The sequence below is a fragment of the Rhinolophus sinicus genome, chromosome 14 (assembly GCF_057876585.1).
Source record: "Rhinolophus sinicus isolate RSI-liver-muscle chromosome 14, RSI-T2T, whole genome shotgun sequence".
NCBI lineage: Eukaryota > Metazoa > Chordata > Mammalia > Chiroptera > Rhinolophidae > Rhinolophus > Rhinolophus sinicus.
Genome location: NC_142514.1, coordinates 149,852,215 through 149,868,923, shown reverse-complemented (window position 1 = coordinate 149,868,923; position 16,709 = coordinate 149,852,215). Strand labels below are relative to the sequence as shown.

General features: G+C 36.8%; 1 protein-coding gene across 9 annotated transcripts in view; it reads right to left on the bottom strand.

Annotated features, from left to right (window-relative positions):
- The window catches only part of FAR1 (fatty acyl-CoA reductase 1), a 63,183-nt gene that overhangs the window by 30,132 nt on the left and 16,342 nt on the right, over window positions 1-16,709 (bottom strand). For 4 of the 9 annotated variants that reach the window (XM_019754476.3, XM_019754478.3, XM_074336032.2 and 1 more), the window contains 2 exons: window positions 10,350-10,545; window positions 3,240-3,415 (listed from right to left, as the gene is read on the bottom strand). In XM_019754476.3, coding sequence (XP_019610035.1) covers window positions 3,240-3,415; window positions 10,350-10,538 — 365 coding nt within the window. In that variant the 5' untranslated portion in view covers window positions 10,539-10,545. The other 5 variants (XM_019754481.3, XM_074336030.2, XM_019754474.3 and 2 more) reach the window with 3 other exon arrangements.

Below are 16,709 nucleotides of genomic sequence, written 5' to 3'. Positions count from 1 at the left end.
TGGGGCAAAATGAACAAATCTTTGTAATTATGGTCCATCACTAACATAGACATAGAAATCACCTCAAAAAAGAAAAGAAAAGAAAAGAAACCAACTTGAACTGCCAGTAAATTTTCTTGTTTACTTGTGTTCAGCAGACATTCTGGGTTGTTCAAAATCCTGTTGATAATACTTCTAAGACTTTAAACCAGAGATCTCACATTTGGCATGACAGATACCTGGGAGCTTATTAAAAATGCAGATCACTGAAACTCATCCTCAGACACTTCAATGTCTGAAGTGAGGCCTGTGAATCTACCTTTTACATAAGTTCCCCAGGCCATTCTGCTCTCTTTCCTCACTTCCCCACCTCTGAGAAAATACTGCTTAGATGAGATCTCATTGCTGTTGTTACACTTTTTTTTTTTTTTAACTCAATGACAATATAAACACAGATGTCTAGGGACCAATTAATCAATCTTACGGCAGGGAACCCAGACCCCTGTAATTTAAATCACACCCAAAGCTCTTGCTAAAAATGAAGATTCCTGGGTACTACCCCAAAACTAGAGGGTCTTAATTTGTCAAGTACAGTTAAGATTCTGCCTTTTTAACATACCTTCCAAGAATTCTTAAGATTCAAAATACATTCTAAAGTTTACAAATAAATGTCCTTAGACTTAAGTTTCTTGATCTTTTCTAATCATCAATCTTTACTTCCACTCCTTTCTGAATACCTACTCTCATATTCATACTTGGGGCCTATCACCCAAAACTGCTCCATCTCTGAAATCTCATACTATGAATTTTGCCCAGACCACACTATCTGTCCTTTCATTTCTCCCTTAAGCCTGTTTTCTGTCCTCATGGTTTCTGTCTAGTTTCTTGACACTTCTTTCCTCTCAACTCCATTCGCCCTGTCTTACCTTCACTTTCCTTCCTATCAAAGTATACCAGACCCCATGGATCAACTATTTAAATAACTCCCTTTATTATCCTCAATATCACTCTCCCCCTGTCTTTTGTCAGTATTTCTCTACAATTTCTAAAATTGATATCCATTTTTTCCCACCATAGTTTATAAACCACCATATCTGAAAATAAATGAGCTTTACCACCTCTCAACTCTCACAGCCCTTAATGTATAGTCTTCTGTAACTCCTTATTTTTTATCCTATATTAGGGTTATTTAAGCATATTCTATCTCCTCTATTATATTATATGGACTTTGCAAACAGGATCTGTGAGCAATTTATCTTGGTTTCTCCCAAACTACTAGGTAAAATGTTGGGAGCAAAATCTGGATTTTCTTTCCCTGGCAGTAAAGGCTTTGTGCCATTTTTTAATTTGTGGGTTAACTTAAAAAGTGGTTATAAAGATTAATTGTTTTATAAGTAGTTATTATGTGCCAACCTACAGTAATTTAGAATATCAGGCCCACATCTAAAGTTACAGTATCACCATTTAGACATCAATATCCATTAAAACTGCTTCATAATTTCAATGACAAAGCTTTGGTCAGCAAATACACATGCCTGGACAAGGAAGAGAAGAACAATAAACTTTTTTATTCACCTGCCTATCCCATCCTCTATGGTTTCTCTAGTAAAAGAAGAAAGAAGAATGGAAAGATTTCCCTTTCATTGATGGTAGCCTTGCTTACCTCCAGAGGAACAGAAAGAAAGAAGGTACCGTGAAAGTACCGTACTTTGGTCCTCCTTGTAAACGTTACTTTGATGAGTTTTGCCCTAATTAATGTTAACCTGCTCCAATGAGGACTATACCACAATTATCTAGTATCTATATACGTGTGTTTTTTTCTTGAAAACGGTTTCATAAGGCAGTGTGAACTCTTCTGGTTATGAAAAAAAATAAAATAAAAGCGAGAAGAACTATGGGGGAAAATATCTGTTAGACTGACTGTTCCATACTAAAAACTTACCTGAAATTACATTATCCAAAGATGATTGGCAAGTATCAAAAGACATGTATATAAATACATATATATACACATTTTATGAAAATGTTATTTTACTATAGTTCTAATCAGATTCTTTTGTCAAGTTTCAATCATGAACACATAATAGCTGCATTAAAAGAACTACAAAGTAAATAATAAATTAGTATCACCATAGTAAATGATCAAGTCAAGATTAGAACTAAGGTATGTAATTCCAAAGCTCATACCCTTTCCATTACACAATGGTGCCTCTGCTTCCTCAAACGTAACATGGATTTGCCCACACTATTCCAGTGGGTAATGTTAGCATGGAATAAAATAATGGATGGGAAAATACCCTGAAAACTATAAAGCAGACTATAGAAATGTACAGTGTCCTTACCTGAAGTATAGCCAAAATACATTGTGACGCCCTGGCACTAAACTGTAACATTATATAATGTCGATTAAGGTTTATACTTCTATACTAATTAAAGACAATATAGAGGATAATCTCTACACCCTTTATAATCAGAATTGAATGAAAAAATATTTTAAGAAGGCGGCCTTTAAAGTAATTGTGAAACCTAAAGAAGTCTATGCCAGTTTTAACCGGCATAAGACCATAAAATTAGATTAACATTGTATTAAAATTGTGTTTCTGGACACACCATCAAAAACAATGCTCTAAATTAAACACCATTATTTGAAATGCATATCTGTTAAATTTTTTTAAAAATAGTGAACATTTAGAATGTTTTTGCTTGAAACAGGCATCTTGAAGGAAGTCCAAATTATTTTTTAAATTAAAATTATATCCAATGTACTCTGCCCCCAACGCTGCTAACAAAGTTTTAAGACAAAAACAAGGTATGACTTAAATTTATAAGCTGCAAACCTGAGCCTAATTTTTTTTTAATTTTCAGATGGATATATATGAAGTAGAAAAATAAAGCTGCTGGGGTATAGGATTCTGAAAGAATGGAAGGAAAGGAAATAAACGCTATTAGTTGTTAAGACTTACACTCCACTCCTAACCAAGGTAAACTTCTCTTTCTTCTACTCCATACCTCCCATTTCTTGCTTTTTCCCTATCTCATATTTACATTCATGGCAACTTCTTCTAATAAATATATACTAGCTACCCAATGTTTTTAAACAGATAACAAGAGAAAGGAAATTCTTTTAAGTCTGTAGGATACTAAAAGCTACAATTGACAGTTTCAAATCACTTTCAAAACAACCTGACTAGAAAGTAGAATTCAAATTAGATCTTTTAACCATGATGAAGTTCAAATATCATATAAATACCTTTACTTACCTTAAATTTTCATTAAACCTTACTGTAGCTGCACAGTGGAATATAATATTGGTAGAATCTATGATGATCTCTTTATCTTCTTCACTAAGAGCCAATTTAGGTTGGGTAAGTTCACTGCTGATTGCTATAATTTTCTCTCTAAAATCTGGATTTTCATCTCGCAACCTGTCAAAGAGCTATCAAAGGAGAAAAAATATTTTAGGGCAGTATTTTTCAACTTTCTAAAACCCTTTATCACCGCCCCTCCCTTCTTCCCCACCAAGGATCATGATATTTAAAACTTCAACTATGGAAATCCTATGGCTGCTATTCTTAACTGTTATCATTGTATATAGAAAACACTCTATGAGGCCCACATTATTATCCCCATTTTATAGATGAGGAATCTGAGGCACAGGGAGGTTAAGAAACTTGCCAAAGCACAGAGCTGGTAGTTTGCAGAGTAAAATGTGCCTTTGTTGGTTAGATCATGTTTTCCTTCAGAATATACTTAAGTAGCACAAACATCAGGACAATGTTTAAAATAACCGGATTTCTAAAATCTAGACCTTAATTTACTAGGAAAAACGAGACAAGTAAATGGACAATTAAAACATAGTGTTAAGCAATGTAACAGAGGTCTAGTTCTATGGGGCTGCACAGGAGAAACTAACCCATCTTGGGAAAGACCTGAGATTATAAAGAATAGTGTTCCAGGCAGAGAAAGGAGCATGTAGAACCACTTAGAAGTGCGAGAGTATTGGTATGTTTGGGAAATTAAAAATAATTCAGTAAGACTTGGCCAGTGACTAGACATGAGATAAGAAACGTAAACTCCGTGAGGACAGGGAACATATCTATTTGCTCAGCACGCAGGCACTAAATAGCAGAATTTGCCTCATAACATATAGACATGATAAACATGTACTAAGTGAATAAATTCATTAGGTGAAAAACACTGGACGTGACAGTACAGTTACAAAGACACAGGTTTTTGAATGATTTTCCAAAACAGTTTTGTGAATGTTGCGTGTAAAGTGCTTATGTGACACCACAGCAGGCAGGTCTAGTAGAGGTGACTGGCTCTCTGGGTCTGGAGTTCAGGGAAGAGAGAGTCAGACTACAGACAGAGATTTTACTAACCACACACAGGCAGCCCTGGGAGCAGATCACCCAGGGCGCAGCAGTGATAGGCACACAAGGTCCAGACTATACGAAGTTTTTTCTGAAACTAATTTAAAGTACAACCATTCAGCTTACATAAAACAGACAGTTGCTGAGTCATCACCTAGTTGGAAGAGATTTAGGCCTGGGACAAAACTCTCAAGAATATCAATATTTAAGGAGCAAGAAGAGAAAAAAGATCCTGAGGAATGACCAGAAAAGTACTTTTAACAACTTGGTCACACACGTTTTTATTCCACACTTTTTCATTCTCCCAGATTGCCGATGACCTTTAGCTCCCCTTCCCATCAGGTATCTCCCACTACTACCCAGACATGATCATGCTGCTTCACAGGTTGTATCAGAAACCATATTCTTCCCTTCCCTAGCCGCCATCTCTTTATTCAATACCATTTTCTTCCCACTGGTACCCCAATTCGTTCCTACTTTACTAACTTCACTAATGCCCTCTTTAATATACTTTATTCGTCCCTTTCCAGAATTTATTTTATGGTCAACTATTTTAATTTAATCCTCACCATCCAATAGAGTTTCTTTTCCTAGAGGCATTCCTATAAATTAGTGGTTCTCAACTTGGGGCAATATTTGCCCCCAGGGAACAGCTGGAGACATTTTTGATTGTCAAAACTGGGAGGATGAGAGAAGGGAGCAGCTGGCATCTACTGGGTAGAGGCCAGGAATGCCGTTCATTGATCACCCTACAATTCACAGGACAGCTCCTTATAACAAAGAATTACCTGGCTGAAAATGTCAATAGTGCTGTATTTGAGAAACTCTACTGTAAGACAATGTCCCACTATGGTATATGCTCGTTGCCTGTGCTCTTTATTCCTGTTCCAAAATCACAGTAGCATTACCCCATAAGTTTCTTACTAACTTCAAGTATATATTTAAGGACTCATTTTACTGATTCACCAGCAATGCTATACATAATGGGAATGAGCGGCCCTAGGATTACACGGTGGATGCACCAGAAGGGAATTAAAGGCCTAAGATAAAATGACATCTATCATTTTATGGAGACTCCAGTCAAATATTTATTCAGACAAATATTTGGGAACAATGCATCTTTATATTGAAAATATACTGAAATGGCCATATGTTTAGGCTCAACCACAAAAGTTCAATGAAATTTCAGGCTTTAAGAAGATGTTAATTTTCTTTACAAATTAGCCTTACTGTGGAGGAAAAGTTTTTGAAGCACTACCCTGGAGACCCCAGAAGAGAAGCCCAAATCTTTCACATTTTACTAAGGCCCTCAATTCCAACCAAAACATCAACTGTAATTACTGGTCCTATTCAAGCTCATGACACCTCTACACTCTCTCTTCCTTCCCTCCTTCCTCTTAAAAACTCTCTAGACTGTAGGCCCCATTAAGGCAGGGACTCTATTTATCCCTGAATTCAACCCCCTGCCTCAAGTAAATTATGCAGCACTGAGTAGGTACAATAAGTATTTTCTGAAAAATAAAAAATGAATAAGAATAAATAGCCTCTTAGTAGGGGGAGGGAGGTTGTTGGGAGGAGGACTAAAACATTCTAAGTGGTTCATGATAAAATGCCAATATGAATCAACAAAAGGCAACAAAACACACATGCAGGCATTTTTACTTCAAATAAGCCTTGTGGTCTTACAACCCCCTTGATGACGCCTTTCTCATGGGTTTTGAGGGAAGCAAAAGATTCCCAAAGGATTCAGTAAAGAATCAGAAAAAGAATAAAAACAGTGAAGGGAGACTAACGCAGACTAATTTGAATAGTTAAGAAGTATAAGGATAATTTCCAAATTACCAAGGAAGAATCTTACAATCCACAGTTAAACAAAAATAAAAGCAACACGAGGAGGAGTATCTGCTGCATGACATCAAAGAAAAGCTAATGTGCTATGACAATTAGTTCCCATCCAAAGAAATATCATAAAGGCATATGCAGCTCATTCAAAGTAAAATGTCTGGCTGGTGGCTGTGTAGGGCTTTTTTCAACAGGCCTATAAAGAATTTAGATATTTAAATGAGCATCACTGTCATTCCAAAACAAATGCTATAATCGAAATTCCTTTTTGGGAAATGCCTACAGACTCAGGTTTCTTACGTGTACCAAATTTAAGCTCATTGTTTCCTAATCACTTTTGTTTCTGACCCCAACTTCAATCTCTGAATCTTTACTGCCAAGCTGGGTTCAAACTAATTTTTAGATGTCTGTAAAAGTCAACTTTTTCCTTAAAGCATGAATATTTGCCCCTATTAGATATATCCATAAGCATGTGCCAGCAGGCAGTCCCCAAATGGTCTAAGCAACACTGTACACTCTTCGTCAGCAGCAGTTTTCAAAGAGGAGTCCAGGAGCCTCGGAGGCCCCAAGACACCCGCATGTAGTTCACAAGGTCAAAACTATTTGCGCACTAAGATGCCATCTGCATTTTTCACTTTCATTCTCTCACAAGGGTAGAGAAGAGTTTTCCAAAGGTCACATGTGTGATATCATCACTCTGATGGCTAATGGAATGTGTGCCTGTATAGTTTCTATGATAAATATCAATAAAACATTTGAAGCAAAACCTCACAAAATCAAAATCTCTTTGATTTGTAAGAGTATAAAGGGGTCCAGAAACCAAAAGTTTGAGAATCACTGCCTTAAACAGAATCTTTCAACCCATTTGGTGGATACGAAAAAGTATAGCCGCAAGGTAAAGGTATCAGTCTGCAATACACTGTAGTCAATCTACCGTTTCAGATAACTTGCTCAGTTATAATTAAAAGTGACTTGGAAAAAAGCTATAAATCATGTTTTTAAAAAATGTCCTAAGGAGACCAAATATATGGTGACGGAAGGCGAACTGACTCTGGGTGGTGAACACACAATGGGATTTATAGATGATGTATTACAGAATTGTACACCTGAAATCTATGTAACTTTATCAACAATTGTCACCCCAATAAACTTTAACTTAAAAAAAAAAAATATCCTTACACTAGCCTACCAAACAGTTTTCATTTTAAAATCACATGGAACATAGTCCATCTTCTCACTTCTTGGGAGAAAAGTGAAAACGAACTTTGTACCTACCATACTTTAAGATGGCAAATTCTTCAAACAGTTCTTTTGTTCATGTTGGTAAATACTGAAATATTAACTCACATCTTACTTTTCAAAATAAGTACCTATAAAGTTCATGTGATAATTCTTTATGAGTTTAAAGTTAATACCAGTTCATATGTAAGTATAAATATTTATTTGTCTGAAGTCTTCTTCCTCAAGCCAAAAAAGCAGAAATTTTAAAGAATAATAAACTAACAATTTTATTGTATTTTAGGAGGCAGAAAGCTTACCTGGGGGGAAGAAAAGCCATTGTAAGGAACAATACCCTTAGTACCGACTTTACATGCTTCATATAGCTCCCAGTAAGATAAAAACCACAGCTGGTCCAGGTGCTCTTTACACCTACCTGTCAAGCAGCTCCCATCTCAGAGCCTTTGCCCTTGACATTTCCTCTGCCTGGAACACTGTTCCTCCATGTACCCACATGGATTCTTCGTCACTTCACTCAGGTGTCTGCACAAATGTCACCTCAGAACTATTCTGTTCACCATATATAAAAAGCAGCACCTCCATCACTTTCAATCCCCTTTATCTGCTTTACTTTTCTGCACATGTATCACTCATTACTCAACATGTTATATATTTGTTAACTTGTCTCCTTAACTAGAAATGCAAATTCCCAGAATGCTGGGAACTTTATTTTGTTCACTGCTATGTCTCTGGTAACCTGAAGAGCCCCTGATATATAGCATGACAGTGGGAGAAACACAAATGCATAAGAATTTGGGGCAATGGGAAGAATGTTATTAAAGTGTAACTAACTATGAGTTATACTATCACTAAGTAGCTCTCAAAGTAGACTTTTTTTTTTCTTAAAGTAGAATAGTTTTTCCAGTTGAAGTAAGGATTATTCAAAGTTTTCATGTAGAGACAAATTGAATTACTAAAATGAAGAGTGGAAACAGGTAAATATTATTTTGTATCCTTTAACTCCCTATTAATAGTATCAAATACTTTATTTTTAAAAGGAAAAACTACTAACTTACACCTCAATGTTAAAACCCCGTACGTCTAAAATTACCTCTTTCTGGGGGGGGGGGGGGGGTGGATGATACAAACAAGAAAACCATGGATGCTTCACACATAAGTGAAGTTTATCTTCCAAAATTACATTTGAATGAAAATCATTCCTAAACAGTAAAAGCTCAGTATAGAAAACGTTCTAAATATAGTTTAGCCTTTTCTTAATTCATTCTAAGTCACCATGTTAATGTTGTTTATTGTATTTTATTATAATGCTACGATGTTAAGACAATTAAAAAGTTGTATTTAAATACCCCCAAATGTCTATACATGTCTCATTGCGTATCTCCCTTTTTTCTCATAATTGCTCTTCTGCTATCATATTTTATCACTGCTAGGAGATATGCTTCCCATTATTGCCCTAACCCATAACCTGACTACTTCTTGTTATGTGTTACCTGTTATTCTGTCTTTCACCCTCTTTTCTGTTCTTTGTCATCTTCTACTTTTTTGTCAACTTGGGCACCAACTGCTATTAGCTTCGGGCAATTAAGCTACTTTCACTAACTGTGTAAGCTACAACTCTTGCCACTAGTAAGCTCTAAAGCCTACTTCCTCCCATTGTGCCACAAAGCCTTCCATCATCTTTCCCTTACTTGCTCATCTGTTGGGGAAGTAAGGCCATAAAGTAGAATGATAATAGGGATTTGTTATCAAGTCATCTGTGTTATCTCCAACATCTGTCAGCTACATAACCTCAGATAAAATGACAGCCTCTGAGACTCACTGTCCATATTTGTAATATGGGATCTATCAACATCTGCCCCTTCTCTCTGGGTGTGACTGCCAGAGTTCAGACACTGGTACAAACACTCACTAACTACATGACCTTGTAAAATGGGACTAACACCAGTGCTTACCTTAAGTTGTTGTAATAATTAAATACATATAAGGTGCTTTGCACACAGTGCCTGGCACAAGGTAAATACTCAAATGTTAGTCACTACTAAGTACTTTATGGATTTCTACTAAAAGGTCAAAGACTAGAAAACAAATCATGTCTAATAAATTATTTACGTATTAACACAAGAGTTGTTGTTAATCTGTAATTAATTATCACATCTTTTGACACTTTTCAGCAATTTTTTGACTGCTCAGACTGACTGAGAGGTTTGTTTTTTAAACATAAGTCCTAACTGCTCTAGGTTAAAAGGTACCACATACCTAACCTAGTAAATAAAAACTTACATAGCTAACTATACTAAACTAATTATTAATGAATGTCAGGTAAATCCATTCATTTTGAGAGAATTTTACTCCAGCTCACTTACGTTTTTACTTAGCATAGCAATATTTTTCTCAAGTGTGAAAATGTATGACATATTCTTGTTTTCTATTTGATCCCACTGTCATCATGTTCTTATTTGTCAAATGGGAATATGTGAATTTCCTACCCTCTAATACTACTGTGTGGAGCAATCTATTCTTAAAAATTTTTAAGTGGTATCAAAACATAGTATCTCACAGATAGGGAGTCATTAGAAACTATCTCTTTATTATTATTATTATTATTATTATTCTGAAGACTAAAATATCTAGTAATTACAAATAATCTGCCCCAAATATTCCAAAAACACATTAAATATCTACCACAAAGGTAATTTAGAACTTGTTACACAATTTTGCCCATCATAGATGAAAGCTTTTTTCTCCTACTGATCACAAGTCATATCCAGCTTACTGCCATTCTGTAGGGTAATGTCTTATTAAATTTTTTCAGGATACTGAAGAAATATATGAAGCTGTTGATGGTTACAATAATTACACACACACACAAACACCACATTTTCGTTTCTCTTTCAAATGATTATTTTCTACACTTACCTTGCCACTGATAACTTCTTCTACTCGCTCTTGGGGTGTCTGTCCAGCTTTCTGCCTCACCAAAACATACACTAAATTCACCTTAGGACAAGACCTCAGCAACTTTTCCAGAAGTACCTTCCCTAGGAAACCGGTAGCTCCAGTGAGGAGAACATTCTTGCCTTCATAGTATTCTGGGATTGAAACCATTCTGATCCTAAGAAAAACACAACAAATAAGCATCAATTCAAAGATTTATGTTCATTCTTATGTAATAAAATCTTGGCATTCAAAAAAGTATTTTAAAGGACAGGCAAAAATCAAAGTTGAATGTTTACAAAAGGAGACTTTAACCTCTGGTTCATTGCAGTAAGGTGGGAAGAATAAGGCACTACAAACAACAGCTTCTAATCCCTATTTTCCCCCTGGATCACCTCATCCAAGCCACTCACCTTCTCTGAGCCTGGGTTTTAGTACAGTTTGTACTAAATGGCCTGTAAAAAGTCCTTCCGGCAATAAGAACTCAAATCTTCATTTAAACCTCAGTCAAACCCTAAACACGAATGAATGGTGTCTCTCTGTCTCCAAAAGGATTTATAACACTAAATGGAGGTCAGCAGCAAGACTCAATTGCCTAGATTGTGTAACATGGGGAGGTGTCATATTCACCTATCATCACCAGCTGAAACAAGAAGAGGTAACACCAAGTCCTTTCTCCTACACTTCTGTAGTGACAATATATCCAAAAGGTGCCTAAATCTCCATTTTAAAAAAGCCATATTAAGAAATACATTGGCTGACTTATCCTCCTTACCCAAATTCCAGTGAAACAGCAGAAAAGATAGTATACTAAGAGAATAAACAAACAAAAGAACCATGATGAATGGAAAAAACCAAGATGCAGAAGGATTCATGCAGTATGTCACTATACAAAGTCCAAACACATTCAAAATGATGCTCTTTATTGTTTAGAAATGCACACACGATAATATTAACAGATGCATGAGGGGGAGTGCAATACAATCACAGAAAAGACTAAGGAGCTTCAATTGTATTTTGTTTTATTTAAGCTAGGGAGTAGACACGTGTTTTATGTCCAAATCGTCCATAATTATAAAAAGAATTAATTCATGGCAATCTGAAAATAAGAAATAGGCCCATCAACAAACAGGAAGGAACGGAGGGAAGGAGGGAGGGAGGGAAGGAAGGGAAGAATTTCTAAAAGAAACAGATGAGACTATGATAAAGAAGCCAAAGCAGAAGTAACAACCCAAGCAAAACAAGCACAGGAAAGGATTATAAGGAGGCAAGAGCTGTCCCACCCTCCTAAAAGAAAACATCAAACTCAGGAAAAGCAGCTGAATGAAGGCATAGGGAAATCAAGGTCGTTAAAAAGCATTGCTCACAGAATAGCAGAGCCACTCATGACACAGTCTTACTTCCTGTATAAACTTTGGCTCCCAGGCTTAGTATCCCGATCTGCAGAGAAGAGGATCCAGCATGGGTGCTAGGGATAAAAGAGAAGTAGGGCTGAGCCGGAGGTTGTTCCAAACATCCTCAAATGGTGATGGGGGATGAGGGAGAGCAGGAGATAGGAAACAAAAACCACCGAAAGAAAAGTCTTCATAGCACTGGAGCCTCAGAATAAATTTCAGGTTCCCAGCTAACTGGCTGCTGCTGGCCCTTAAACTCATACAGAGCTCTCAATCAGTAATCCCACTGGGAGAAAAACTCTTTTGGAAAAACAGACCTCAAAAAACTGAGAGGAAGCCAGCATCAGGTACCAAAACCAACCTCTGTCCTTCATAAATATGAATAGATAGCCAAAGATCACTACATACCTAGGAAATACAAAATTAAGGATTCAAAGTGAAAGGTAACAGGATCAACCACAAAGGAAACTAAAGTAATGAAAATTTTAAAGAGAAATTAAATTAATTCTAATAAATATCCTCCAAGTCATTCACAAGAATATTGCATCCACAAAATAGCTACTATACAAAATGAACAAGGAATAAGCATTTGGAAATCAGAAATTCAGATGTACATTGCAAATCCAATAAATATACAGACTATTAGAATTACCAAGTGAATTTAAGGTCACTAGATACAAGGTTTATATGCAAAAAAAGTATTTCTGTACACCAGCAACACATAGAAAATGAAGTAAAAAACAACCCATAAAACTATACCACCTACATAATACTGTCTGGACCACCTATAATACTGTCTAGAACATCAAAACATTATGAAAAATGGCAAGTATTGATGAGTATATAGAGAAAGTGGAACCCGTGTACACTACTGGTGGGAATGTGAAACAGTTCAACTGCTGTGAGTGTTGGATGGCTCTTCAAAAATATAGCACAGAACTATCTTATGACCCTGCAATTCCACTCCTAGGTATACCCCAAAAGAAATGCAAACAGGTACTCAAACAAGTACATGTACATGAATGTTTATAGCAGTCCTGTTCACAAGTCATTTATCTTGGGAGTAAGCTTACCTACCTGTTGGGTCTGTAGTTTCTTCATCTCTAAAATGTAGATAGCATACCCACCTACCCTCTAATCCACTTCATAGCATCTCTGTGAGGATTAAGTGTAATTAACACACAGAAGACTAGGCACATAATTACATTTCCTTACTCATCTTCCCCTTACTTCTTTGGCAGTGATTCTCAGTATGATCTGTCGGCAATCAGTCCAATCTGTAGTATTTCAATCTAAAAATTTTCAATGGTCTTTTTTTCTGGAAAGAATCATTTTAGACTGAAAAAAATTTAGCAGCTTTATTAAGGGCAATATACCTATGTAATCCCTCTGCCCTGGGGGTTCTCAACCGTGTAGATGGTGGTGTAGAACAACTGGGGCTCCCCTAATACTACTAGTATAGTGGAAATGGGTAGTCACTTTGGAAAACTGTATGGTAACATTTACTAAGGAACACCAAAAGGTGTGAAGAAGATTCACAGAAGTATTGTTTGCAACATTTTAAATGTGGAAAAAATTCAAACATCCATCAACACCAAAATGGAAAATTGGCATATTCTATCAGAAAAAAATCCTATATAACAATGAAACTAAGTTCTCAAATTTTAGCCCAAGAATCCAGATGCAACCTCACCATCAGTTTTAAATAACTTTACAAAAGCCATCTCCAAATTTAAGAATCACAGTTGATTTAAGGCAGGCTGCTGAAAACCAAACTTGGAGAAATACCACCTAACCCATTTTCAAGGTAAAACAGAAGAAATAAAGCAAGAGGATTAAAAAGTCTTTATACCTAACCTTTAGAACCTAGTACCTTGTCCAGCTCAGGTAATAAAGAACTTCAACCTGAAGGCCCCATCCAGTCACTGCCTAAGGAAAAAAGACTTAACAGAGCTTTACAAGGCCTGATTTCCCCAGCAATGTGGAGGTATAGAAGAGTCTACTGCCTTAAATCTGGAATCCATTAAACATTAAATGAGCTTCTGAGGCATCTATCTGCTCAAAAAGCTGCAGTTTATTCCTATTCTCATAGCATGAGTCTAGACCAACGGGTGGCAAACTATTGCCCCAAAGCCAAATCTCTATTCTGTTTTAATAAATAAAACTTTAATGGAACACAGCCACATACAGCCTTGCGATTATCCATACTTGCTTTTCGTGATAATGTAATTTTTAATAAGAAGTGCATATTTGGTCTTCTCCCCCATTCTTGGCTCAAAGTTCCTATAACCCCTGGAATTTCCTAAGTGATGAAAGCAAACAAAGATGTCTTCTTGTTATGTTAATGAGGTGACTTTTGGACCCCACCAGGGGTTCAGGCTGGTTGCCAACAATGTGGTTAGAGGACTGAAACTTTTAGTCCCACCCCAATATCCCCTGGGAGGCAGAAGGGATTGAGGTTGAATCAATCACCAAAGGCAAATTAGTCAATCACAACCACATATTGAAGCCTCCATAAAACCCCCAAAGGACACCTCGTCAGCCCTTTTTGGAGAGCTTCCAAGTTGGGAACAAGAACTCTTCCATGTGTCACTGTGCTGGGCCCCAAGCTCCACAAAGACAGAAGTCCTTTGTTTGGGGTCTCGCCCTATGTTTCTCTTCATCTAGCTACTGATTTGTATTCTTTAATATCCTTTGTAATAAATCAGTAATCTAGTAAGTAAATGGGTTTTCTTGAAATCTGTGAGCCTTCTAGCAAATTAAGTGAACCCGAGGAGGGGATTATGGGAAGCTCTGATTTACAGCCAGTCGGTCAGCAGTACAGGTAACAACCTGGACTCACAATTTGCATCCTAAGTTGGAGGGGTCTTCGGAACATCAAATTTGTAGTCAGTAAGGTTGGAAGTACAGGTAACAACCTGGGCCCCCTGATGTGGGGAGCGGACCTGTGGGACTGAGCCCTTTATCTGTGGAATCTGATGCTTCTCTAAGTAGTGTCAGAATTGAGCTGAATTCTCGGACACAGTCCCAGCATCCTGAGTACTGCCTCTTGGTGTGGGAACCTCCACATACATGTGGCATCAGGTCTAGGAACCCTTCTCACTTTTATACTTCAATAGCAAGATTGAGTAAACACAACAGAGACTTTATGGCCCACAAGTCTAAAACAATTACTCTCTGGTCTTTTACAGAAAAAGTTTGCGGACCTCTGGTCTTGACCAAGATCCTGAGTTTCTGCCCCAGTTCCTGGGTTACACTTTATTTTTCCACTGACCCTTCAACTCTGACTTAAACCCTACTCCTCCAGGTTGCTCTCTCACCAGTTCCCTTCCCCCAGAACCTGTTACTAAACCTAAAGCATCTACTTAGAAATTTCTGTTTAAATCCTAATAAATTGTGGACCCTCAGGAGCCCTATGGAAATGAGACATTCTAGTGAGAACCAAAACCATATCCATAGACACCTGCTCTAGTTACTCTAGGCACACAAACCCACATCTCCAATATTTTTGCCAGTTCAACTGAAAACTAAGTTCATGGGCCGCCGCCCCCCCCCCGCCCCCCCCCCCCCCCCCCCCCCCCCCGCCACCACCAAATAGTATTCTGTATGCCCTTTTTGGGAGGCTACAGCCTTTTAGGCCAGGTGAACCCCTTTACTAGCACCCCCTAACTTGAATGTGCACACAACTGACCTGGACACTTTGTGAAAACACAGACTCTGATTCCATAGGTCACACTGTTGAGGGGTAAGACTCCACTAGACCCGCTCCCACTGCTAGGTCACCACTGAGGCCCAGTATTTCTAAGAGCCAAGACTACTTAATAATCTGTAATAACCTGTTTTACTTAACAAGACAAATGAAAAGGAACAAAGAAAATATCAAGAATATTACCCCACTTTCACATACACGTACACACATACACACACAACTTTACATTACATACCCACCGTCTCTAACATGAAATGCAATGTTCCAAAATGCTACAATTGGCCAGAAAAGGAAGTATATCACATCAAAGAGAAAGGGCCAATTCATAGTAACATATAAAGAGCATTTGTAATCTAATAAAAGACCAACGATTAATTAGATGGGCAAACGATATGATGGAAAACAGAAAAAAAATACAAATAGCTCCTAATCATCTATAAAGATACCTAACCTTACTCATTCAGAAAAATGCAAATTAAAACTACAGCATTTATTTTTTCTCTTATGAGACTTATAAAGACCAAAAAAATTGGTAAGGGGTTCAGAAGAAACAGAGACTATTATATTGCTGGTAGGGCTCTAAATTAGTACAACCTCTATAGGGGCGGAGGGGAGGAGGCTCTGACAATATCAAATTTTAAGTGCCCATTACCTTTGACCTGGTAATTAACTCTACGTATTTCTGAAATCTTTCATGTGTGTGCAAAGATATATTCATTACAACACCGATAGCATAAGATTAAAAACCTAAATGTTCACCAATAGGGGACTGGGCAAACTGATATATTCCTATAATGGTATATACTTGGCATCTAAAAAAAAGAAATGAGGTGCTTTAACATATATTGTTATAGAATAGCATTTATGATAAATTTTAAAAGCCAAGATGTAATACTGTATGATACACCACCTTTTATGGAAAATGAAAAAGAGTATGCATATGCTTATAAATACAAAGATTATTTCTGGCAAAAAAAGCCAAAAACTTGGTAATGATGGTTGCCTCTGGGAGAAATGGACCAATGAGGAACAGAGATAATGGGCATTTACTTTTCACTGTATATGCTTTTGTACATGTTTAAATTACATACTATGTGCATGTATTACACATTTTTTTAAAAACCACTGTTTGTAAAAATAGAAAAATAAAAAAATGTCAAAAAATATTTAAAAGAACAATTTTTCCCCTCAATTAGCCAGTCTCCACTGTCTTCTATCAATTTACAAACTTATTTCCAT